Source organism: Salminus brasiliensis, chromosome 21 (genome assembly GCF_030463535.1).
Source record: "Salminus brasiliensis chromosome 21, fSalBra1.hap2, whole genome shotgun sequence".
Classification (NCBI taxonomy): domain Eukaryota; kingdom Metazoa; phylum Chordata; class Actinopteri; order Characiformes; family Bryconidae; genus Salminus; species Salminus brasiliensis.
Window position 1 is genome coordinate 5,840,907 of NC_132898.1, and position 27,540 is coordinate 5,868,446.

The 27,540-nt window shown below is 44.7% G+C and overlaps 1 protein-coding gene across 1 annotated transcript in view; it reads left to right on the plus strand.

Moving 5' to 3' along the window:
- The window catches only part of flnba (filamin B a), a 71,357-nt gene that overhangs the window by 5,374 nt on the left and 38,443 nt on the right, over positions 1 to 27,540 (plus strand). Inside the window, exons 2-4 of the mRNA XM_072666272.1 lie at positions 24,162 to 24,410; positions 24,549 to 24,646; positions 26,114 to 26,261. Of these exons, the coding sequence (XP_072522373.1) occupies positions 24,162 to 24,410; positions 24,549 to 24,646; positions 26,114 to 26,261 (495 nt within the window). The remainder of the gene's footprint in view (positions 1 to 24,161; positions 24,411 to 24,548; positions 24,647 to 26,113; positions 26,262 to 27,540) is intronic.

Here is a 27,540-nt window from a genome sequence, read left to right on the forward strand (position 1 = left end):
CCCTTACAGCTGTGATCATTGATGTGGCAGGAGGGGGTTAATGAAGTCCCAGAGAGCATAATTGGCCTCATCTTTGGGAAGGCCCTCCTCCTCCTCCTTCTTCCCTGATTCACTCAGCATTATGCTAGTCAGCACAGGCATCTGGTAGATTAGGGCTGTAGCTCACCCCTGTGAAAAAATGTCTGTCTGTTCTCCTCAGAGCATGGTGAAGGTGGTTGCAGTTTGAAAAGCTTTCGTTAGTTTGCTTTAAACAATGCTACCAATGCTGGATTGTGCAGTGGGGGAGGCCTAGCTAGATGGTAGGAATGACTGCTTTCCCTTAATTTGTACTGCGGTCAAGGCCTACCTATTGGTGTCAGTACTACACAAACTGTAGTTTCATGACCCTAAATTATTTACTGAACAGCAGTTTGAGGGTGTGGTGGCAGCAGCCACCCAACCATTTGTTGTCCCGGCAGCCTTTTTACTCTCGTACTGGCTACAAAAACCTTACACCTCCATTCTTATCCTACATGTTTACTCAGGAAGTGGCTCGATGGGTCCCATAGGTCAGAATTTACCCAGATACATCCTGAGCGATAGCGACTTCCTGTCCAGAGACTGCCCACATGCTCAAATATAGACCAATATAGATTAGGCATTTGCAACATGGCCTAAACACTGGATCAATATTCTCTCTCGCACTCTTTCTCTCTCTCCCATCTGATCCATTGTTACATGTATTGAGTAAAGTGTGTGGCATTTATGCACGGACAAAAGGTCATATCCGGCTTACAGACTGAACGGTGAACTCCATCTCAAACATGGGCCGTTGGTCTTTACAAGGGTGTAACTGTGCATTATGTGGCTATCTAATGTGAAAGCATTGCTTTCAGCAACCAGCACCAATCACACGCCCCTTCAGCATGGTCATAATCACACCCCACACTCCTTTTACCTTGCTGTTTTGCTCTCATTAGCAGGTCCTACTGGCCACAGATTTGTCTCTATTCAGAGTACTAGGGGGGTTGTCTGGGTGTCAGGTGGATGCTTGCCTCATGTGATTTCTGCGTCACAGCTGCAGGGTTCTGAGGTCAGTACAATGGCTGACTGTGCGTCATGGCTGGGACGTTTCCTGGGTTCTACGTCATGGCTTGAAGCCCTCTCGTTCAGGCTGCTGGCTTGCCTGTCCTTTGTAGCTCTGAGCCTTTTCAACTTCAAGGCTGGGAACTTTAAGTTGTCCCTGAAGAACTGTGGTACTGTCAGAATGCCATATCTCGGTGGTCTGTCTGGTGGTCTCTGAGGCCGTGAAAAATATGATCTGTTAATGTTCAGTAATGTGCTGTGAAGTTAAGGGTACATGGCTAGATACGTTATTTACACTTGAGCATATGTTGCCAGTTTCTACATTGTTCTTGCAGCCCCCCTCCCCGAATTTCTGCTTTAGTGTAGTGGTGCTTTTATAATGAATCAATCCTGTTCCAGCATATATGGGTTTGATCAGTGTGGCCTTTTGAGGTCTTTTAACAGCCGTAGTGGTCTCCTCGATGAACTGAGGTCGTTTACTGCAGCTTTGGGCCATAGTTGCATGCCGCCTGAGCAGTTTGCATGACTTTTGATTGGAAACCAGTGGTTGCTGATATGAGTCAGTACTATAAGAGGTATCTGGGGAGGATGTGTGGCTGAATGACATCACTTGGTGCTTTTGTGTTTAAACGTGAAGTGCCTTTCCATCTGTTTGGGCCCCCTGGCCCCCATAGATGGTCACTTCCGCTTTAGTTCTTGGTCCACTGCGTTTGTTCAGAGACTGCAGGCGTTACTCTTTGCTTCGTTTTTGTGTTTGACTGACTTCTACTGCCATAAGTCACCGCTCCTCACCGTTGAAGGAGGAGCAGTGTTTCACATCTCTCCACAGAGACGGTCTGTAATCAGTATGTCTGAGAACCATCCCTGGTCCTGGTAGCAGTTCATAAATCCCACCAACAGAGTGCACAGTGGCATGCCAAGCAGGGAGTGGTGAACTCGTACAAGTCTGCATTTCACTGTGGCTTGCATCAAAAAGATGCACCCTCCCACACCCACCAAATTCCCACTCAAAAGAACGGCTCGTCAATGGTGCGCTAGAAAGGCCTGACCTTGCAAGCTGTTGAAAGCTTTCTGCCCCCTACTTGCATCCTCTGAGCTCAACCTAAACAAATGTGCGTCTCTGGAAGGAGCCGTCATGCTCATGGAATTCATTGGTGTTTTAAGGCCTTTAATCACAGCGACAACCACAAGCCACCACAGGCCTCCCTCTCAGATCCCAGCTCCAATAAATCCGCCTGTTCAGAACTTTTAATCTCCAAAGAAAAGGCAGTGAATGCAGGAGAGGGAGAGGCTGGAGCTGCTGTGACTTCGCATTAGGTTTCACTCTTTTGGAGGGGGCAGAGGGGAGGTGGGTGTTTCTCGGATCCTCAAATGGGCTGTTTTGTGTGGATAGGGATGTCTGTGGATAGTCCGGCTAAGGATACTTCTGATGTGCAGCTAGGGTTAATCCTACAGCTGTCTTAATGCTGTTAGTCATTCTTTTAAGCCACAAACACATTGTAACTTGCATTTTATTGTCTTTTTTTTATTGTTTTGCTGTTTATGTATGGCTGTAATGATGCCAGTCCTTCTAAGCCTGAAGTGGAGATCCATTGGCAATTTCAAATGACCAGTAAGGCAGGCAGTTAAAGGCTTAGTTCCTGGATCTTATTAATACATGTAAATCTATATTTTCTTAGATGTCTCAAAACACAAGTTTTATATTTACTAATAATGGAGGTGTTGAGGGGATTGAGATGGTTTTTAGGCAATTATTTTACTAGGAGGAGACTGGTGATGGTCCCTTGTTAGCAGTTTTAGCCTAGCATCTTCATTTGTAAACTAAAGAAGAGGCCGTCCGAGAGGGCTTGGTTGATTAGCTCATCTGGGGTCAATGGAAGCCATGTTCATTTATAGGTTTATTGTCAAACTACTCTTAAGTCTTGAAAGTCTTCTGGGGTAGGATTGACGTTGGGGGTTGTGGAATTGAAAATGTGGTTGTTGTACTGGTGGAAAAGCTGGTGGACCGCTCTTGTTACCTTGATTCTAGTGCACAATCGGCAAACTTGCAACCATGCAGGATACTGAAGAAACCACCTAGCAACCACATTGGACACTATAGCAAACACTGAACCACACCTAGAAACTCCATAGCCTGGGATACTATAGGAACTGCATATAAAGGTTATGTATATTTTGGCTCATGCCAAAGTTTATATTGGCTCTGAAACAATTATGGACCCCATGGTTGTACATTGTTGTCTCATGCTAAAGTTCAGTTGGATGCCTTTATTACTGAATAATGTGGGGTGTTTTCTTCCCCTTCAGCTCTATAGCACCCCCCACCCCACCAGTGGAGTGTGAATGATGAGGTGGTTTGGCAAGGTCCTCCTTGTTCCAATAACCGTCTCCTCCTTGCGACCCCTGGCCAGAACAGAGTGGGCTTGTAGCTCTTGTCAGCTGCCGGTTAGATGCGATATGTCAGGTCTTGGTGTTAAGTAAACAGTTGCAGGAACAGTACGGGAGGTGTGGAGATCAGCACTGCTATACAATTCTGATGTAGATGTCCATGTCCATTTTTGGAGCACCTCTACTGGGCCCTTCATCACAAATTGACACAATGTAAAGGGCTTCCAGATTTGCATGTCCTACAGGGGAAAGTGGTAAAAATGGGTGTGGTTATCTGTGGTTGAAACTGTGCTGAGGTCTTGCGATAACTTGAATGGACTTGCTTATGTGGCTTGGTGTACTGTTATCACAAAAAATGGACCACTGTGTATCAGTGTATTAATCTTCAACCTGGTTGCCCCAGACCCCAGCAGAGCAAACATTAACCTTTCCCAGTCTTGTTGTTTCTGTGAGATTATTGGGGGTGTGTGGGGATGAGCCTTAGTCATGGTGTGTCTTCATGAAGAAATTCAGGTATGGCTGTCTGTTAGCCACCTGTGCGGTACCATTGTCTGGTAAACCACTGTGTAACCAGAGCTTGCTTCGTTGTCTGTGCAAACATACCAATGTGTAAATCCGGAGTCTGGTATAGTGTTTTTTTTTTTTGTTTGTTTGTTTGTTTTTTTTTGCTGCAGCTTTTCTGTTTTAGCTGTATATGATTGAAATTAGGATTATTATCATTATGATTTTTTTTTAATAAATAATGATGTGTACACCAACCACATGAGTATCAAAGTCTAGTTAAGGTGGTGGACACCTACAGACAGTGGAACTCAGTTATTCCATCCAAAGAAATGCATGGCAGCGCATTCTAATCAATTTTTTGTGGACGCCACTTTTAATGAATGCATTTAGTTACTGACGCATTACCTAGACCCTGTAGACTCTCTGGGGCAGATGACCATGAATCTGTTGGTACCATGCCTAAGGCCAGGTGTTGGCTAGCGAGGTATAAAGCCCCCCAGCATTGACCTGTGGAACGGTGTTCATCTGGAATGATGGATGGATGGTGCTTCATCCAATATTTTGGGATGAGGTGGGGTGGTGATCATCTGACACCCTGACCACACTAACGCTCTTGTCGCTGAATGCAGTGTCAGTCAGCTTTTTTTAGTATCCTCGATTGTGGAAGAAGCGATGAATAAGCAAGTGTCCCAATACTTTTGTCCATAAAATAGTTTCTCCCAACTCCCAATCCATATCCTTACAGTATTCAAATGTCGCTGTATCATATATTGGTAAAACATGAATTCATCCTGGTGATCATGTTAAAACCTCACATTTGAATGACTTTCACTGAAGTTAAGGGTTTTTTTTGGAGCTTCTCTATTGGTCCGTTCGTCCTGAAATTATGGCCCAATGTAAAGAAGTGCCAGGTTCACATGGTCAAAGTTAAAAAGAGCAAAATGGAAGTACGAGGTTTTTGCGTGACAGTGATTGCGCGTACATGCACCACACAAGCTTCAGACTCGTACTCTGAAGATTACGTGCCTTCACGATACAATGAGAACCAACTGTGCTTCTACGCTGACAGCTGAAATATGAAGCCTTCACTCACACACCTCCTGAGATGTTGATCAAAAGATTGCATAAGCTGTTGAGAAAGCGCTACACTTCAGCTCGAGTGTGTGTGGACTAAACGGGCAGGATTGCGAAAATTCCTCCGCTTATCATCACATGTACACTCATGGCAAGCGTCTGACTTTGATAAAAGGGTGTGTGGAAGCTAACTCCCTCTGACGGGCTTGAAAAAGGGGATGTGATTAAGAATACTCGGAGTGGTGGCAGTTTTGATTTATTGGGAGACTGTATTAGTTTGTGTGTGTGAGAGCGAGTGTGACTACTGAGTGAAGGGTTACAGTGCAGTTGTGAAATGGGCCTTTACTGAACACCGGGAATCTGCTCTTATCTCAGTTTTGGGTGTGAACCTGATTTGCAGGATGTTTTGTGAATGAAATGAGAAGGTGTTTCAGACGAACACTATCAGTGTTAAAGTACTGATTTTCATATGCGATGTTTAAAACTCCTTTAGTAAACAGGCCATAAGACTTCAGAGCTTGGCTCAACCATTTTTGAGAGCTTAATTTCTTTTGTTCAGCAAATTTTTTAATTAATCAGACCAAAACAGCAGATTAGGCTAAACTCCACTCCATGAAGAGCCCTGTCCCTTTCTGAACGGCTCTACGTTGCCTGTTACTGGACCTATTTTCTGTCGTGACCCAGATTTTTGTACCTGAAACCAGTCCCTGAAAACTTGTCGTACTGGATAGTCATGTCTTTATTGGCTGTGTGTGTGTGTGTGTGTGTGTGTGTGTGTGTGTGTGTGTGTGTGTGTGTGTGTGTACAGAGGAAACTCTCTTCCTGCCTCCTGGGAGCTGTTTTAAAGCATAAGGCCCTTCATGTAGAGGAATCGCAAAGCTCTGGCATTCTCGTTGAAGGAAACCCCATAAGACGGCATCAAAAGGCTGGAATCTACAGTCTTTACCTGACTTATTCCAATATCCTGTCCAGTATAATGGCACTGACTTAAAGACCAGCTTGTCTTTTGGGTCCCTGGTAGAATAATAAACATTTGTTTAGATCAGCTCTTCATGGACCTGTCCTTACAATGCTCTTTTTTTTGGGGAGGGGGGGGCTGCATTAGCTACTGCTTTTTTTTTGGGTGAGGAGGAGGATCTAAATACGCAGAGACTGAAATATACGCAATTAACCTTAGAGGTTGTATCTTGGCAAGGTTCCTCCTTAGCAGTCGCTTTTGGTAGCCATCAACAGGCTTCTGGCAGGATTCTGGTATTGACTTTCTTTCTGTCTTGCAGCTACATTTTGTGTTCAGGGTCACTGTACTGTTGGCACAGTCAACTGTGTCCAAGATTCAACCATCTGATCATCTGATTCAACCAATGTAGCAAGCGTAATGGCCCCAGAGCTTAATGCTTCTACCACCGCCATGCTTGACAGTTGGTTCAGTGTTCTTGAGGCCTCACCTTTTTTAAAATCGAGGCCTTCAATAACTATTGTAGTCGTTTTCGTTTGCTTAAGCTCCTCAGACGTGAACCGTTCAGATCATTCATGTTCCTCAGTGCCCCCACCCCCACCGCCCCAACCACATGTGACTCCTCCATATCCTCATTAGACATGTAGGTGGTGTTTGGGTCCAGCGTTGCCTTTGTCTTAGTGAGAGCTGAAGCTCAACTTGGCCAGTCGGACCACACCTGGTTTGGCCGAAAGTTGGCCACAGGAAGAGCTGTGCAGGGCTGGGCTGTAGGAAGGAAGTTGTTTCCCAGTGAAACCTGGGAAGGTGGAAATGCCTGAGCTAACTCTTCACACAGGCAGCGCTGCCTATGAACATGCATGAACGCGTGACTTGAGTGTAAACTCAAATTACAGCCACTGTTCTGGAAAATCAGTCATGGGTTTATATTACAACAAAACAAAGCTACCTGACACCAGCACACAGTGAAACCTTCTCACCACAGGTACTGCACTGATCCTGACCTAGTCCCTCCTACTCTCTTTACCCTACAGGTTAAAGGGCCCACATTCTGTTTGTGGTTCTGTGAAATTGGTCATTTATTTTGTACATGAATTTCCCTACCATTTAAACAGCCTTTATTGTGTTTAAGTGGTCCCTTTTAAGACTGATTTGTATGTAAATGACCCCTGTTCTCATTGGCAGCTCTGTATGGTGCCTCATTCAGAAATGCGTCCAGTGGGTCCAGACTTTGACATCACAAGATCTATGGTTTCTAAACTGGAAAACTGTCTTGCAGGTTATATTACTGGAGTTAACGGTACTTTGAAGACTGTCAACAACGCAGTGTGGGGTGGGGTCTGTCTGTCTGTCTGTCTGTCTGTGTCTGTCTGTCTGTCTGTCTGTCTGTCTGTCTGTCTGTCTGTCTGTCTGTCTGTCTGTCTGTGTTCTACCTCAATGTATCGTTAAAACCGCAATCGTCCCTTCCACGCTCCATGCCTTCTGAAAGGTTCTAGTTAACCTTTGTTCATTGTTCTTCAGGGATTCTGTAAAGTTCTGGCTCCCTCTGCTTCAGACGGACGCCAACCCTCACCTGCTCTCCTCTTAAGGAACCGCGAGCCACTCTGCCTGCTCTGTCAACCAAATATTTCAGGGTTGCTATAGAGCTCCTCTTCAACAATAATATTCCCCGTCACGCTACCTTCTGGAGTGCGTGGAAATCAAGTGCCAGAGCCCCTGCCTAAGAAAACCCATGAGCTTCACTGCCACCTTCCTGTGTTACAGTGTTTCGTGTTGGAAGCCTTGATGGTTTCTTCTGCAGTCGCCGTTACCTTTCCCCTCATCTGCTGCCCTCTTCATTACTTAACCTCTTCCATTACCTTAAGTCTGACCACATATGCCGGGCTGTGCTTGGCAGGCCGTGTTTCCCACTTGGCCAGGATCCCTCGCAGGGTTTGAACCTGACCGAAGAAAGGAGGGTACTGTTCCAAGGTCAGCACAGGAAACGCTTACCCTGTCGCCGTGGTAACCAAAGGCCACTCTTGCGTCGTTTGGACCACGGGACTGACCTTAGAGGGGCCTGGACCTTTGCCACAGGCACAGGAAACTCCTGCCCTCAATCTCACTGACCTCACTGGTGAGCTAATGGTTGGGCTAAGTGCTTGGAGACCCGCAGAGCGGTGCCTGTCGAGCGGCTGAATTCTGGAGCTGGTTAACGCTGTTGAGCTGCTCGCCAGTTTCTCTTGGTTGCAGATAGTGCTGTTTCAGGTTGACGTTGAAGTAGTGGTTTGGCCAAAAAGCAAATGTGCTTGGTTTGCTTCCCTTTGTACTAAATTTAGTCAGTTAGCTGAGATGGGATTGATGTCTGATGTTTGCTTGGTTGTTGTTGTTGTACTGGAGCTCCAAGGCTAATACAGCTAACAAGTAATGGAAACCAATGGCTACCAACTACATACCTAAATCACATGCTGTACTCAAACCATATCTAGCTGTTAATCGTGTTAATTTGTCTGCAATGGTCAAGACATGTAAAGTCTGAGGTGTGGGTTTAATCAACTTGCTTACCTTTTTGAGGTCCTGCCTCTACCTCCACCATAAATATTCACATTCTGAATGTGTTAAGCCAAAGCTTGTCTTGGAGCCATTAAAACAACGTCTAATTTTTAAATATTGTAGCTTTGAGGCGTTTAGTCATATTTGGTTAATTCACCACCACTGTGAACAACTCCTTGGGCAAGCATTTCACATCTAACTGCTCTAAATGACCCATTTCGATTGTCATGATGGAAAGGGTGCTTTCAAATTGGAGGTGGCCAATATGACCATTTATTGTATGGTCAGTGCTTGAAGAACAGTGACCACCTAGTTTCATTACAGCATAATTGGACCTGGTTAATTAGATGGAGTGCAGCAAATTGGGTGAATGCTGTACCAAGTATGGGATGATATTTGCATGGCCCCCTGGCCTCTACTGGTGTTCTTGGTGTCTTGCCCACCCTTAGTTAAGATGTTATTGCATCATGGTACAACGCCTGCAGGATTGAAGACCTAAAGTCAAAGGATCAAGATACCATGTACGGAAGTTTTTAATTATTTATTTTTGACATTTCTGAGGAATAGCTGTCTTCGCCTCACTCAGTGATTTAAGTATTCCACATTGTGTTCTCGTGGTTCTTGCCCCCTAGTTTCTGCATTCTTTCTCCAGCTCAAACAAAGCAATCAGTCATGCTGTTCTTTAGACCCATGCAGTGGGTCAGTGCAAGATTAAAGTTAATGTTTTACATCTTCTGACATACCATGTGTTGGGCCTGCGCTTGAAAGCAGGGCATTGGATGATCTCATCTCTACCTAGCGCTTACACAACCGTACCCTGCTCACTCGGCCTGTGTTTGAGCTGCAGAGCACAAATGTTTCATGTGTTTTTGCTCGGCGTGCCTCGTCTCTTATAATCGAAAGCATGTTGTCGCTTTCCGTGCACCTGGAGCACTTGCACACAATAATGTTCGAAACCTGTAAGCTGGTTACGAGACCTCGGTTTCCGAGGCATTTTGAGTCCAGCGGAGTTTCTGGTTCAATAGGTAAAGATGATTGGACCTGGAAAGAGGCCTCGAAAGTGACCTTGGTGACGGTCACTGTGCGAAAGCAGTGTGATCGCATCTGAGGAGGAATATCAATTTCCTTATAAAGCGCAGAGGCTCCACCCTTGGTTTGAAGCCAAACTCCTCGTGCTTATTCAGGAATTGAATCCCGGCTTGTATTGCCCACTGGAAGGTACCGGTGGCTCTTTGACTTACGGCTCAGACATGTCTGACAGATTAAGGAGCATGGGGGATTTTTATGAGAACAAATAAAGTGCAAACAAAGGCGCCTATAGAAACGCGATCTGCTTATTTGGCACGTTAGCCGAGAGGGTGTGTGTGTGTGTGTGTCACAGAGCTGTAACTCTGTAAGATTTGCAAAGACTTGTGCACTGATTTCCTGCCTACTGTTATTTATTTTGGGCCTCATTCAGTCAAGATGACTTCATACATATGAGTGGCCTTCAAAGCCTTTTTTAATTCATGTCAAAGGCAAGTTTAGACATTTGATTTCTACAGAGGATCAGCATGTGTGTATGAACATGCTTAGTTGGGGAAAGCGGTTCAGGGGAGTTTCATTTGTGCATCAAATCCCATATCTAGGGATGTTCTGATCAGCCCACTTGATTAGGATTGAGGGGAAAAGATCCAGGCTTGTTTTAATGCATTGGGTATCAGAGGTACCATATAGGTTTTAGGTTGAGGGTTAGGATTAGTGGTAGAAGCCTTTAACCTTGACGTAACATGGCAGTAAATCTACTTGAAGTAGGTAATGCATCAGCAATCATGCAACAGCACATCTTCAAGATTTGTGCCTTGGTGTATTTGGATGCTTCACTGCTGCTTACTGCACTGATGCTCTGTTAACCTCTTAACATCTCCAGGGCCACTCAAGTGTTGCCCCTAAACCATATGCAGAAACGCACTCCCACCATAGCATGTCTTTAAAGTTGTATGTCTTATCTATGGAATCATGAAGATCAGATTAGGTTCTGCTTATTATGGTGATTGGATCTGATCGCAAGGGGAACGATTGGGACTAGTTGATTGGGACATTCCAATGCTTAAAAACATACAACTTGAGAATCCCGCAGTCTTATCAGACTTGACTTTTACATAACAGCATCTAGACATCAAACTAACTGAAGTTAGCAGAGGTGAAATGGCACTTCATAAGATGCAAAAAATCGAATCCACTATGTATAGGACCTGTTCAATAGTGTGTAATGACTGCCTTTTTAAAACCTACAGGCCTACGGGGGGGTCAGATTCTGTGCAAGGTGTCTGAAATGACCCCCATTTGTTACAACACTCAGAACAGGTATTCTGGATTACCTGTCTGGTGTCGGATTGGGAACACCTTGTACACAACTTGCAGACTTGAAACCTGAAACTTAATGTGGGACCAACTCTGGAGAATTGCAGCAATGTACTGCTTTAACCCCAGATTTGATGTAGGTATCTAAAGGTCTGGTCACAACCTTCAATGTCCTCCCTTGCCACTTCTCATTTCTTGAGCATTTTCTGGTCTATTTGCTTTCCTTTTGAGTTGTAGAAAATATGCGCTCATATGACCTTTCGTGTGGCAAGGCTGACCGACATTTTTCCAAGTGGCCTTTCTTGGAGTCCTTGTGAACTCTACAGGTTTCTAGCTCCTCCTGTCTTTTTGTTCTACTTTCCATGCTCCCACAAAGGGTGGTTTCGGAGATTACACTGGACTGTATACAGGAGTACTGTGCCCAGCCAAAGGAGCATGTAACCTGAGATATGGCCAGGTAAGTTTCGCTCTCCAGTCCACCATGTTCCCTTGTTTACACTACAAGATGACCACTGGCAGAACTTGGACATTTGTGGTTTTACTGGCTTCGTTGTACTGACTTTGACTGAGGAACAACAAATGGGGCCCCGTTTGGAAATTGGGGCCTAAACTGTAATTTGTGGTTGAGGTTTTGCTGGAGAACACTTATGAATACTAAACTGAACAGTTAGTTTATCTGATAAACGGCTGTCTTTGCAGAGGTCAATTGACCTTGACTGTTTAAATGCCTTTTTTTGGGTCAACATTTGCCAAAAGCAAGTAATTAACTGGGACGACTTGAAGTTCTTGTTGGTCTGGAAGAACCATCTCAGTTTTTTTCTGAATTGCTGAATTTGATAGTGAAGTCTAGAATGTGTTTAATACAGAACTGTAATTGCTCCTCTTTCCTCATATTTGTTTTTAGAACTAACCAATTATGACTGAATGAAATCAGTAAAATAAGCAGGACCACAACAGCTGCTTCTACTGCAGTACACAGTGAAGTGATGTTATCTACAGAGCTGTTACACAGTTAGGAGAAACACAGCCCGCATTTGGTTTATGCTTTACTGAAATCCTACCCTGACCTTGCTCCTGGAGAGCTTCCCCTGCAGAGCTTCCTACGAACACGCTAACACATTTCCCCACCTTAAAAACGACCTCCTGAAGCTTCTGAGATGTTTACACAGGAATCTGAGACTCTGTAGGAGGGTGGGTAGGGGGGTCCAAGAATGGGCAAACTATCATCTTGCCCATCTATTACTGCATGTTGCTGTTATGACGAACTGATTCTTAGAAAGTTATATATGAACACTTGATGTGAGACAGCACAGACCTTTTCTTTTTGACCAAACTTTGTCATGAAACCCATGAGTGGTTGGAAGTTCTCGTTTTTGGTGGAGAACCAACAAGATTATGCTAGCTGCCATAATGATGATCACATGATTTGAAACGACCCAAACTCAAACTACCTCACTGCTTAACCCACTCAAACACCAATTGCCAGATCCCATTGAAAACGTCTGGGACTGATGGAAAATGTGTGGAGGAGAAAAAAAAAAACGGTCATTATAGGAGGTTGGACAGGGATGAAGCAGTGGGGGAGCAGCTCATTTGGCTCATTTTAAGAAAGCCTTAAGAGAAAGCGACGTAAGGTGCTCAACACTCTTAAGTAGTTCTACAATATTGATTGAAGAACCTTTTGTAGCACCTTTATTTAAGGTTCCATAAAGAACCATACTTGTATGAGGATTTCTTAACAAGCTTGAACCGTCTCTGGACTCTTCTATGAATCAAAGCCTTTTGTAGGTCTGTTTTATTTAGAATAGTGTAGGTTGGAAAATGACCTAAATACCTCCTTTCTATTATTGGTTGATCAGATTTTTGGATCATTACAGAACATTTTCAAGCAGTTGTGTGTTTGCTGTGAAGCCTATTAAAAAAAAAAAAAATACCTGTTTACTGTTGTATAAGTCATGCTGTATACTCTGTGGCTGTAGTCTCCAGAAATGAATATTTGCCTCCAGTGCACATCCCTGGACCGGAGCCCAGCTCGAGCAGCTGCCCGTGATCCCTGGCTGCTGTCGGGAAGTGACAGCGGAAGCGTTCAAGATCACTGGCTTTAGTCGACGGCCCTCGTGCCTCTAAAGCCTACACGTCACGGTGAAGGCCTTCGGTTGACACCGCCATGCCCACAACCAAGCTGCCCGTAAATACAGCTTTCTGCGCCCTCCCAATCACCCAGTACTTTTACTCCCTTTGAGCGAATGTGTGTAATTGAGATTTATGCCATAACCATATAAACCATATGGTGGCCTCCCACTGGTTAAGTGGGAACATCTTGGGCACTTCCACTAGGAGAGTGAGGTCATTGCCTAGGAATAAGTGCACGCTATAATAAAGGATGGTGGGGATCTGAAGGGGAGGAACTACTCCAAAGAGCTTCTTTGCACTTAGCATAGATGAAAGCTGTGTGTTCTGCATGAATATGCAGGGGCATGTTGAAACAAATGGGGGTGGGGGGGTTCTTGACGGTGCGTGCGATGTACCACAGATTTCTGGTGGTTTCCAGCTCCTCCTAGCCTCCTTACTATTGGCGTGTAAACAGCTGACAGTTGTTGGTCAGCACTGTATTTTGTACTGGCTCCACAAAACCAGCTCTTTCTGGAAATGACGAACTGTCTACATGCCCAGCTTAACCAGTCCACTTCTTTTGGTCCTCATGGGGTTTCACAGCTGGATGTTGCACTGGAACTTGAAGGGTTTTTTTTTTTTTTTTTTTTTTTTTTTTTTTTTTTCCTTCTTCTTCAGTTGATTCCTCAACATGTAGGTCACCATTTTCTGACTTGCTTCTGATTGTTTTCTTTGTAACCTCGTCTGAAAAGTCTTATGATGCAAGCTTGAAGTAATTTGAGAGAAATGCATTAGCGTAATGACTTTTAATGGGAGGCGACTGCATGTTTTCTTGCTGGGCTTAAGGCTTCCATATTTCGTCCAGAACTGAGATTTACAGACCACATCTAGATAATGGCAGGTAATTTGTCATGTAATCCACCCAATTTACTCAAGGGGGGGGCAATAGCCTTGTCCAGTGGGGTCTGAGTCTTACAGGTTTGTCCCTTAATTGTCTGTGATGATAACAATCAGACCCTCACAAAAACTTAAAATGCACTTATTTTGATTGCTGTTTGAGCCGCCTCTTCTTGAGCCGCCACAACCAGTAGAACTAGAGGTCCAGTCTCTTGTGAACTGTACAATTTCCTTCTCTGTCCAGAACCTGGGAAATTGCACACCAGGGCCATGTAACTGTATCATGTAATCCACCCAAGTGATCCAAGGGCCAACAGCATTGCCCAGTGGGGTCTGAGTCATACAGATTTGTCTGTAAATTGTCAATGATGATGATTAGACCCTCAAAGTGTAAAAAGCACTAAATTTGAGTTGTCCCAGCCACCTCCTGGATGTGTTGAAGCAGAACTAGGGTTTCTAGTCTCTTGTATGATGATCATTCTGACATTGCATGTCTATACTGTGCTTAAGGCTTACGAGATTTCTTACGTCAACCTTCTCGTCCCAGAACCTGGAGATCTGCAGACTTGGTCCAGATGATGGCATGGAAGTCCGTCTCTGACTCCTAGAAAGTGTCTGGCCAGCCATGAAGCTTGCAGATCTTTACACATGACAGTTCTTCAGCTTCAGGCTTTTATTGAAGTAGACAGCACACATTTGAGGGTACCTTTTTTGCTTTTGGTGGAATGAATCTCTGGGGACAAGCTTTTTGAGCCAGGGGTCACTGCTTTCTCTTGAGTGCCGTTTTTATTATTTGTCTAATGTGAACCATGTGTTGGCAAGGTCTCGACATGCCTGTAGAAGATCTGAGCTGCAAGTAAAAAAGTTTGCGCTCATTCTTATTGACAGTCTTGCTGATACTAAAGTTTTATTGCTTTTAAATGTGGTGTCTGTGTGGCAACTGCTAATGACCTCATCTAGTAAGCGTCTTAAGTGGCCCCCTATTCGCAAAACCGCATGACACAACAGTCCTGTGAAAGCTGCAGTCTCTTTCTTCTTGATGGAGACCCCCTGAACGTGTCGGATGACCTGACTGGACTGTTAATGGGGATTCTAGGGCATGGCTCTTTTGTACTTCTGTGGTTGCTCATTGGCTCCTCTTGGAGGGGATGTGGTGATCTCACAGGGGAGGAATGCCCTCCACTAGGTAAAAGCCCACATGCTCCTGTCACAGATGGCTGCCCGTATGATGTCATCATTTTAGATGCCCAGACGTTCTGACCTTACTAGGGGAAGGGTTTTTGTCAAACCGAGAAGCCAGGAGGCCCAGAGGTTTCTTACTTGTTCTCACACTCTTGGACCCCCCCCCCCCCACACACACACACACACACACACCATTCAATGTGGTGTTGATTGCCCGGTTCCCTATAGAGAACCTTACAATCTGTTTCATATAACCGAAAATGCAGAGTGAATATGCATCATTACTCCAAGGGCATTCGTAACAAATGAACACCTCAAGAAATGCCCAAACGACTGCAATGAATACAAACCTAATGATGTAATCTGAACAAATGTGTTGAGAACTTTGCTCAGCCAAATAGGTGAGTGTTATGTTCTCCAGAAAGATCTCGTTTCATGCTTGTTTCTTTCACACGTCAGCACATTTCAAGATTAGAGACCTGGTAGTTTCGAAATTCTCTCTCTGAGGATTTGGTGGGAGAGGCATGCATTAGTAATTAGTTTAGTGTGTGTCTGAGAATTGTTTCTTCAACTGTGTTCAGTTAACGTTTGGTAGATCCGCTTTTCAGATGAACCGATCCAGCAGGCTCACCCGAGTTGACTTATGAAGCATTTCGAGAGTTGGTGAACGTGACCCTCTCCAGAAATACACAAAAATAATCACTTTTGTCCATCTACAGCATGTAAAGACTGCAGCTGTTGGGTCATGACCTCAGCGATGAGGTAATGTGTGAAGCTGCGGGAAGCAAGCGGCCTTGATGGGGATCGATAATGCCCTGTTTCTAATTCAAATTAAGGCGCTGAAGTCATGTCGGACCAGGGGTTTGGCAGGTGTCTTTCGAAAAACTTTACTTTACGTTTTAGCGGTTTCTCTCTACTGTTGGAATCGGTTGACGAAAGTGGCTTCCAGACTCTTTAGGATTTCATACAGGGATGTGCACTTTGCCAGTGTACAACACTAGTAACTTACCATGCTTAAGTCTAGAACTAGCCAAAAAAAACAAAGGGAAGAGCTTAGCAACTTTAGCCTAGGGTAAATCCTCCAGTTGCGGTGTTCAGCACATGGCAGCTATATGAACAAAGGATTTGATTGGTCAGTGCAAAGAGGCAGTGGTTTGCAGCACTCCTCCTACAGGCATGAAAATTGCACGCCACAAATGTCCAAGCCAAAAGGTGGTGGATCTGAGCCGCCACACCAGCTGAGACTTATTCTGGCCACCATTGCTTAAAAGTGAGGGCGCAGAGTGCCATCTACCCACACAGGCAGAGTGCTGCCAATTGTGCTCTCTGAGACTCTGGCTGCTGATGGCAAAGCAAAAACTAATACTAGTGTAAATACTGAGAGGATAAATAAAATGATAAATACTATGACCAACATTCCTGTTTGTTGAGACTCCAGCCAATCAAATCCTCTTTAAACTTCTGATGACCGGGGGGCGGAGGGGGTTGACAAGTTCCCTTTTTCAGAGTGGTGAGGTTTATGTGGGTGGTGTGACTGCCTTCTGTGTTCAGGTTTGGGGAGTAGATAGCACTCTAATGCTGCCCCCCCCCCCCCCCCCCCCCCCCCCAAACCGTTCTGGCTGGCCACATTTGCAAGAGCAACCCACCTCCTTCATAGCTCAGGTTTTTTGTCCTGCCAGCTTTGTGCCAGCCACATGACCACCACATTACCAGCAGAGCTCAACAGTCCTGAAATCTCGAGCCGATTATGTGGGTTATCCAAACAAAGAGTTCAGTGTACTTATTTTGTTGACGTCTGCCTTGTAGATCACTTGCCATCTTGCCTACGCTCTTGAAAGCGATGTCCGTGAAACAAATGACCATTGGCGCGCACTCTCCTCGCAAACATATGAACTCAGCCATGCTCTTTTCCTCTCCCTTTGTTTTACACTTGGCAGTGGTCTTCATTGCATCCTGTTTACAGCTTCCAGGTGCATCCAGGACCACACTCGCGCACGGACGGACCACTGATTTGGTCCGTTCGGAATGACGGGCAGTGAAGCGTCAGCATTTGTAAATAGATTTTTAGGACTCCGGAGACTTCCTGTAGTCATGCATGCTTTAATACTTCAGTGGCAAGATTTTCATAACTATTCTGTGGCTGAGTTTTGGTTTCACTTTTCTGCTTTACTGGAATTCAAACATTCTGCAGTGACGGCAATGGTGTAAAACTGTAAGAAACCAAGGTGAGGAATGTCCGGTTTGGTCAACAGAGCAATGATTAAACTTGTGACGTTTGAGAGAAGTGGGATGTTAACACTTGAAGTGAGCAGTAGCAAAAAATGGCTCTCCTGAAAATGCTGTGGAACGACTGCAACAGTCTGTATGAACTGGATGGAACAGTATGTGGACCTGCTCTAGGATGCTCCATGTTACATTGAGGCTGCTTACACCTTGCAATGACATGCTTTTTTTTTATTGGAAATCTGATTACAGCTTTACATGGTCAAGAAACACAACCAGGATGCACCAAGAGCTGATCACTCAAAAGCACATTTCAATATAAGGGTTAAAAGAATGAGGTTTTCATGTCTGGGTGCAGTTAGACAGGCAGCAAGGTCATGGATACTGTTTAAAAAAAAAAAAAAAAAGAAAAGTGAATTCCATTGCTTTCTAAATAGTCCTTCACAATTTCTCATGGAGCCCTTTATAGGACTGTATAATAATAACAGTAATGTTTTCTAGTCTTACATGGGGAATTGAAAAGCATACAACCAAAGTGTGTCCAGATACTGTCCAGATATGAAGTATGTTAATGCAAGGTGTAAACAGCCCCCTAGAGACAAGAACATTTAATGGACTTTGGTGCTTCAAGCTTCTACAACCATTAAAATACAGTAGACAAAAAGTAGGGTTTGTAAGCCTGTGCTGAGGTAATTAAGTTTGAGTGGGCACTCTGTATATGCAGATACTTGAGGGTCAGAAGAGGAAAATCTGTGTCCCTACATGTAGCGTATGATCAATTTCCTCTGCAGGGTTTACAAGTGAGCTTTTTGATAGCTGGATGTCTTGGTACCCATTTTGTCTTGTGCAATAGCAGGACTAGGTAGATATTGCTAATACGTCCTGATTCCATGTCAGATATGAAACCTCAACTGTGTACCTAGTTTCACCTCCCTTTTTAAAGTTCTAATGCCCTACAGCTTCTTCACCCCTGCCCCCCAGGCTGTACTCTTGCCATAGTCTACTTTAACGCCCCCTTGAAGTAGTCATGCTTCTTTAATGTCTTCTGTTAACTGTGCACCGCACGGTGATGGTTGAAGGCTGCTGCAGTGGCAGCGTGGGAGTATCTGGATTATTTTCTAATCTGCTCCCAACCCAAGCATTCACAGCGAGCGCCCAGTCTTGTAAACGTCTTGGAACCGGCCTGACACCGGCCTCCCACTCAGCCTACGGAGACTTAAAAAAACAAAACCGTGGTGTGCCTGGCCTTAGTACTTCTTTTGAGAGGCTGTCCAGGCTTATAAATCAGACCCTTTTATAACATGGACTTTTTAGTGAGAACGAAAAATTGCTCAGTGGAGTGTTGGACTGTGTTTTATGGGCGGCGTCATTATGTGCTCTATCCTGCTTTATTCTAGCAGGATTTGTATCCAGGTGTTGGTCAGGTTTTGAAGCTTTTCAAGGAATGAGAGGGAGTTGTATAGACCTGTGGGGCAATTGTAAACTCAGTTTTGCGTTATTTGTGGGTGAAGATGAAGGTTCTGCACTTCAACATAGTTTCACATTGTCCAACATGACTTATGGGGGGGATTTAGAAGTTTGCGCTAACTTGACACTGAAGTCCTCAGGCAAAAATTTGGTGTGCTCTGAACTGCGTCTGAATTACAGGTGGGAAAAACTTGTGCTGGAGAAGGTAAAACGGGGCTCTAGGACCTGCAGGTACACTGCTGCACACATCCACACGTTTCCAAGATGATCTAAACGCTGCATGTTCTTGTTCAAAATACCGTTCGTTCATTCATAGAAAATTTGGCGGGTGATTGCAATACAGATTATTGTAATCGCCTCTGTTGTTCCTGGCGTTCCGATCTGTGTGCTCAGCTGGGTTCCTGCTGTGTAGTCAAAGCTGTGTTTTTGGCCTTGGGAAGGGCTTTCAGTGTCTCGAGTAGCTGTTTTGGCGATAAGCGTCTCATTGTCTGGAAACCGGTCCTTCCCCTCCCCACATGCCCAGAGTATCGCTGTTGTGCAGTTTGCTTTGTCGCCATGGCAACAATAAACAAACACTTAAAATTCCCCTCTAATCGTTTATCTTCCTGTAAATATGGGGGATGAGGTGTTGGAGAAACGCAACAGTGTTCTGCTTTTGCAGTTTCAGCGATACCGTCTTCAGCTCAGGCATTCGATTACGGTCCTTTTATGACTCTTCCAAAGATTTCCGAAGCGGTTTCGCTTTATTTGGTTTCGTTGTGTGTTGGACAAGACGTAGAAATCCGGAACATCCGCATATGGTCATCAAACTGGAATGGGTTTCCAGATGGACTTGTTGACGCTGAACCAATTATGAAATGATGGCTTTGCGTTCGGAGGACCATTTGAGGTTATTTTCCTTTGAGGAACATCACTGCACCATATTTTATTTATTTGTTTTTATTTTGTCCAGTCATCTGGACTGGAGGATTAGATGCTAATTTTCTCCAATGCCTAGCTTGGTATAGACGTTTTAAAAAGGTAATTTGATAACAGATGTGACCCCTGAAACCCTATTTGCGAAAGCTTTGGCTAACGCTGCATTTCGGGGGAAGGTTTCTGGTTGAACAGTGGTGCTCCTCTCATGATGACGAGTGATTTGGACTGTAAAAGTGCTCCATGTAATTGTTCGGTGGGTTTCGATGTTCCGCCCAAAGGAAATCTCCAGCCGAATCCCCCTCTTTTCCCACACAGACTTGCCGTCATGGAAGGAAGCGCTTGGTGGAGGAAAAAGATAAATGTTGGACAGTTTGTCAGTCATTACTGTCTCTTTAAGTCCAGTTTCTGTGCAACGTGGGGTCCCATGACCTTCAAATTGAATTAGCTTTTTATAGTCACCTTTTTTTTCCTCTCCTTTCCCTCCCCTCATTGTTGGTTAAATGTACAATACTTTGAAAAGTTGCTTGGGTTATCAGAACACCCACACTTGGAAAAGGCTGTTCAGTGTCTTCTGTCCTCTGCTACCTTTTGAGCATTTTAAAAATAGCCTCTTATCTGTCTTTGCAACATGTTAAAAGGGAGTCACCCAAAATCCCATGGGTTCCCTGTTACAAGGAGAAAGTCACTGGTTGTCTAAAATGCTTGTGAGAATTGTTCTCCCTCAAGGTCCTCAAAGCAGGTTTTCAAGATTGGTTGGGTTTTCTTCATGGTTCATAGTTTGTAGTGCTCAGGGCAGGACGGAGCTCTTTTTAAATTGGTTTAATAAATGTAATAAATCCGAAGGATCGCTAAGGAAAAAGGGAAGTGACTGCAGTCATGGCTAAAACTGAAAAGTTCCCTTTTTTTTTTCTTTCTATTTCTATAATCGGGAGGTAACACATTTGCGGTCCTCACTTTTGTAAGTCTTTGTTGATGTATGCAGGTTTCCTTGGAGAAATCAGCATCAACCCTTGCACATCTACCACACCCTCCTTGACTGTGCTGTTACTTGGAATCTCCGTGTAGCTTCTCTTCCGCTACTCTGATAGAGGGCCTCCGTCACGGACGTGTGGCTGGATCCGGTGATTCAGACACCCAACCCTTTCAGATTTCACAGGAATGGGTCATCTTCACCACTGGTGCCTTTGTTAGCGTGAGAACCGATCGCTTTTATCGGGCTCCATGGCTTGGCTCCTCCGGCCTCCCAGGTCTTAACAAGAAGCCGATAGATTGTTTACATTTCATAAAACAAGACATGTCAGTGTTTGGACGTTTTTTTGGATGCCCTCTACATCACCGTTTTAAGACATCTGTAAGCTTTATGGTTCCATTGAGCTGACCTCATTGCTTAGAAATGTCTGCTTGAGGCAGGGAGGCCCTTCCATGGCTGTATATCCAGCAAAATGGGCTGCACTTTTTACTTGGGTTCATTTTGGGCCTTGTTCAAAGGCACTAGGTGATTAAACACTCCGGTGTATATGAGCAGTCCTAACCTGCGGTAGCTTGAATAGGTTGACATGCAGTAATTGGTTCTTGTGAGCTCTGAAACCATAGACTCCAGTTTTTATTTATTTATTTTAAATGTAAATTGCATAAAACCTGAGGCAATTTTGTTGTCCCATGATGTGCTCTCTCTAGTCCTTCTACAATAGCATGTTCCAGTGTGCTGTTGCTTCCCTCTGTCCATGGTCTAACTCATAGGCTCCCCTGGAACAATGTACTGCCATGACTACAGGCTCATTATTCTCAGTTTTGTATGAATGGCCCCCATTGCGTCACTTACCAGGAATGTGAATGAAGCTCCTACTACCGTAACATGCTTGCCTGCCTGCCTGCCTCCCTCCCTCATGCGCTCACACTTTCACACCCATTGACTCAACTACAGAACTCATTACAGGAGGGGGGGGATGACCATGTTGATCACATTCCTTAGAGGTCTTCAAACTGTGTGATGTTAAAAGGTTTGGGGTTACATTCAGGCACTTGTTGCCTAAGTAGTGGTGGTGGTGTTCAGGAAGGCGTCCCACTTGACTAGTCATGCTGAGAGATTTACCAGTTTCTGCTGCTTGGGTCAGCCTGGATTGAGAATATTGGGCTTGATGTCGAGGAGGTGATGACAAGTGCCACTTGAGTAACTTTTTCATTTGTGGTGTTTAAAACTTTTTGTGAGATTCAAGAGGAGCCAAACAAGCACCACTTCTCTAGTGACCATGAAATTTCTCCAATATGCCGTTCCCTTAAAGTGGCGGCTTACTCGAGTTCAAGTTGCTGTCGTTTTGACCCGGCCTCAGCTGCCATGGCAACCTTTTCTTTTCTTTTTTTTTCCCCCCTCTTCCCTCTTTGCTCTCCGCAGAACCGCCAGAACGCACAATGGACAGTGGCAGCCTCTATTGTATTTGAGGTTCCCTCTCGCGCTGGGGCTATCCTGTAACTGAGGAGCTCCTGATGGAGATTCCATTAGGCCAACCCCCCCCAGGGGAGGAAGGAGAGCAAGAGGGAAGGGCGGGGGGGGGGGGGGTAATGATGTAGAGTCCAGCACTAATGAATTATGCTTGGCTGTGGCCAGAGCTCCAGAGGCACTCTCTACCCCTGTCTGGCACTTTACAGGCCTCTTAAGCCCTGCCAGAACATTCCAGCCTGGCCCATCACACCAGGGGAAGTGTTGGGCAGCTCGGTCGCATGGCTCTGGACATGCTGTGCCGTGTAAATCTGATGCATTTCGGGGCACTGGGGCAGTCATGCAGGACACTTCTGTGACTATTAGTATTGGGGCTGAAACTCCAGGTTGAGACTAGGGTTTTTTTTCTTCCCCTCTTAATGTTGCCCCATCATGGCGCCACCATCTGTAATTTTTGCCAGTGACTGGCTGCTTCTGCTTTGCTGCAATGCCAGTCTACCACCCACCCCATGTGACCTAATGCATTGCAAGTATAAGTGACCTTGTGGATCCACACTGTAGAGCTGTTTTTTTTTTTTTTTTTTTAGCACCACCCTTGATGGCTGTTGAGTGCAGAAGGCATGTTAGCTGGCTAAGATGGCTTGCTCTACTGTCAGGAGGTAGCTTCCTAGAAACAGTACTAGCTAGAAAAAAAAACCCTTGCCCCTCAGCTGTAGGTTCTTCAAAAGTTCCTCATGTCTGTAGAAGGGGACTTTCCTAGTCTTGTCAAAGTGAACCTTTAGTTATTGAAGTTTCAGTTTTGCTGTGAGCATGGAGGGAAAGCTTGGCTGTCTTTTATTAAGGAGAGAGGCTCAAGGCTTGTGGATGACTGGAGGTCAGAGCAGTGTGATGTGGGCCATTCTCCTCCACCTCATTCTTTCTGCAGTCCTGTTAGACATGGGCAATGTGGTTACTGCAAGCCAAATCACTACAGTCTTCAACTCTGCCCACATAATTGTGTGTACTGCCTCTTCTCTGCTGCGGGCTAAAGTTCAGCTCCACTCCTCATTGTTTGGCACCCTCCAAGAGGAGGTTTGAAGGAGATGGCTGATGGGGTCTCGCACTTGTGTGCAACGTTATTAGTGATCCGAAGCAGTGGACTGATTTGACTGCAATTAAATGGCCAAGATATCCATGTTTAAAATGTTTAGAGCATGTTCTTGCACCTCTGTTGTAGACTTGCTCGTCTTGACTACGATGTGTCCAGCAGCTGTACTTTCTCCTCGAATGCTCTTCGCCTTTGTGTGAGAAGCAGGAACTTTCTCAAGTGCAATAAACTCTTTCCTAGAAATCTGTTTGCTACTGAATGGGCACTTCCTTATGTTTTCCACTAACATGTGGTTTCCAATGGTTACAAACAGTCACAGAAGTATTTGACCCCCTAACCAGATATGTTGAGTGAGTGTCAGTGAGTTTATGTCAGAATGATTTGGGTAGCCTAATCGGTTTGGCCTTCACCTCCTCCTTTATGAATCCTGCTCAGTGTCCACTCTTCTACAACATCCGGAGAAGGCTTGACTACTGCAGCTCCCTCCTGGCCAGGCTGATCTTCCTATGCTTGCCAGCAGGCCCTTGAAACTGACCCAGGACTTGTCTTCAGGCTTTCAAATATTTTAATCTTACTGTGTGCTTCACTGGCTTCCTGTAGTTCTGGTGTACAAATTCTGATGTATTGGCCTACAAGGACTATGGACCAGCCTCTCCTTTCCTGATGATGGTTAAACATGGTCCATACCAAGAGCTGTTTGACAGCATCTCAACGTTTAGTATCTCTGGAGTCTCTTCACACGGTCTCCTGAGTGAACTGTGAAGAATCCCACAAGCTGATGTGCTTTAGTAGAGAGGATTCTTTGAGATTGTGCCCTTTTTTTATTGCATTATTTCCATAGTCCTCTTCTAATGCTATGAATGAAATGCTCTTCAGTGTTTCTCAGTTCTGCCATAGAATTCCAAAACCCTGCTCTAGTAAAATATTAACCTGCTTCTGTGCTCTTGTGTTCATGTCTGCTTCTTTCTTTCTTTGTTCAGACAGTAAAGCCATTGTGGATGGCAACCTGAAGCTCATCCTGGGTATGGTATGGACGCTCATCCTTCACTACTCCATCTCTATGCCCGTGTGGGAGGACGAGGATGACGAAGAAGCCAAAAAGGCCACCCCCAAGCAGAGGCTGCTGGGCTGGATCCAGAACAAAGTTCCTGACCTGCCAATCACCAATTTCAGCCAGGACTGGAAGGATGGCAAGGCGCTGGGAGCCTTGGTGGACAGCTGTGCGCCAGGTCAGAGTCTGACCATCTGCGCAGTTCTGCTCACTATGCAGAACAGTCGCTGTATTTACAAAACCTCCAACTTTAGGAATGGTGGATTTTCTAGTGGATGAGGTCCCTTTTTTAAGATTATTTCTGTACCTATGTTAGGTTTGTGCCCTGACTGGGAGACCTGGGACACGGAGAAGCCAGTGGAGAATGCTACAGAAGCCATGCAGCTGGCTGATGACTGGCTGGGAATCCCACAGGTGAGTGGCACTGTCTGCGGTATAATGAAAACATTGGGGAATTGGTGGTGTAACCCGGTTAAAGATCAGCCAGTTTCATTTGAAGACTAGTTTGACCTGCTAGATTACAGGAATTGTGGTTCCTTCAACACCTACAGTTGGTATTGGTTTTGCCAAAGTTGTGGTGCCAATTCAAATGTATTGCACCCCTACTTTTTAGGGGTGGGTGACCGACAACTATGTTATGGCTAAAAGGCCAAATCCAGTTAACTACCAACCTGATTCACAAAGTTCATTGCTTAGTGAAATGGATTGTGTGTGTTCAGCCAAATGAACTTCATCCTCTGCTAAGGTGGGACTGCTGACTGTGTTTGCACAGCGTGTTAATTTTGGATTGAACAGTTTTATATTTGCCTAGGTGGAGGCCAACAAATTAAAGTGCTTAAACTCCCCACCCAAATCACACCTTTGCAAATAGGAAGGTGTGCCTTTTGGATGAACTGTGGATACACCCTTTTGGTTGGACTTTAACACAGTCCCAGTGCTTTCTCAACCTTGGTGTCTGCTTGTGCTGTTATGCTATGTATCAAGAGAGGGTCATTCCTACCGCAATTATTTTAGTTGGAAATGGTGTGGTTTGAGGAAAGCTCAAGGTCATGTGTTCTTTTACCGCTGCTAATAAGTGAACAGGCATAATTGTATTATATTGAATGGAAATGTGCCATGTGAAATGTTTTGACATTTTTAGTTTCACATTTCAGAATGTAGTGGCATTTATTATAATAATTTCTTGGTACTTCCCCACTGTGCATGCACTGCCTCCTATAACATGCTATTACATGTGTAGTCACGTCACTCCGACCCATCCAGTTTGCAACATGCAGGAGAAAGTCTATAAGCTTCAACTCCAGCAGCTTATATGGTCATTAATTTTAATCAAGGTAAAATGTTAAATTAATTGTGATCTTGATTTGAGGTCTCATCGCCCCGTGCAAGCTTGTAATTGCATGTGTATCAACTCCATTTACATTTAAGGCATTTAGTAGACTCTCTGATCCAGAGCGACTAACAAAAGTGCTTTGCAATTTACGCAAGCTCCTGTTTGACTTGTGCAACTATACAATAACAAAAGGCTGAAGATCAGATAATTACAATACGAAATGATGAAATATGCTCATGGAATTACATGAGTGAACTGGCGTTGCTGCGTGTGGGTACACTAGCTCACAAGCTGTTTGCAGAAGATGGCTGATGGGGTGACCTCGCAAGCCGTTCCATGGACTATAATGTACCTCTGCGTTGTACATTGGGAGTGTTTATTTATTTTTGGGCCCCTTTGAATGTTTGGGCTCTTGTTCTGTAATGCAACAGGGTTTAAAAGTAGTGACCTGTGCATGTCTCTTTATTTATTATATGATGAAGAAGAATAATGATAAAGGGCCATTTCTCAAAGTGCTAATTAGCTTTTCTTTCTCTCTGTGCCTGCAGGTGATTGCTCCCGAAGAGATCATTGACCCAAGCGTGGATGAACAATCAGTCATGACCTACCTGTCGCAGTTCCCCAAGGCCAAACTCAAACCCGGAGCCCCCCTCAAGCCCAAACTTAATCCTAAAAAGGCTCGTGCTTATGGCCCAGGTAGGAACACACCTGACTAGCTTCACTGATGGAAGCTAGTTTTCATGTTTCAGGTTCTAAACTATGGATCTTCGGTTCCATATATCCTATGCTGTGTAGGAAGCTGCACGTTTTAAACATGGACGACCCTGTAAACACCACTGTTCAGAGTGGAACCGCGGTGTGTCGACATATTCTAACTGCAGTGCGTCAGCATTGTCTTTTAGTAGGCATCATTTTTGTTTTGTTGACTGGTTGCGGTTGTAAAGAGCTCCTAAATTATTCACACCTGGAAACTTTCAGTGCAGTCGAAATGTGGATTGGACTGTAGTCTATTAGAAAGTGAGCGGCACTCTGGATGAACCGACCTTTTAAAGGTGTAAGAGTCATACATTCTTCTCACTCGCAGCTCATTTACAAAAATGGTTCTTAATGGGACCAAAATGGTTCTTCTATGGCACTGCTCAAAGAACCCTTTTGTAGGCATCATCAGGAGCGGTTATCTGTTGGGTCCTGAAGCCTTGCTGTTCCTTGAAGGCCGTAAACCTTCTCCACAACTCTATTGCTCTTTTTACTACGTCTACAAAAAGGGTCTATGAGAATGTTTTAAAGGTCTCTGTGGTCGTATTTATATAGAGCTTTCATTTTCTTTTACCTTCGTATCCATCTAGAGAGTTTGTTCATCCATCCAGTATAAAGGGATTTCTGTTGAAATGGCAGAGGAGATCAATTCTGACCACTATGGAGCTTCTTAATGGTTTTCCCCTCAGTGTTGTACTTGGAGCTGTCAGCTTCTCCTCTGTAAAATATTGCAGAGTAAATATGGTGAGGCTCTGCTGGACTTCGAATGTGGTTGATAGACAGCCTGCGAATGTACCTCTCACCTGCCGTAAATTTTGTCTGGAGCGCAAAACCCAGTAGCTAATGAGTTTAGAAGTTGTCGCCCATTTTGGCAGTTTGATTAACAGGCCAGCCGTGCCTTAAGCACCCTATCCCCTTTAATTTTGCCCGCCGCAGGATGATTAGCTCGACTGAACTCTGAGAAGTGGTCAGTTTCGGAAAAGGCTAAGCCGGAATGTTGTGGAACAGGCGGGGAGCCGTCTCCGTAGAGCAGTAATTCAGGCTAATTTGCAGTAGTAAACGGACGTTACTCACTTTAATGTTTCTTCCCCATTATGCAATCTCCTGATCTTTTCTTGAAAGGGCCGCAGTTTTAGGAGTTAATTTAAAGCATGTCAGGCTTCCTAAGCGCTGCGGAGCTGCTAGAGACGTTTATCTTCAGTAACTGTGTTTATTGAAC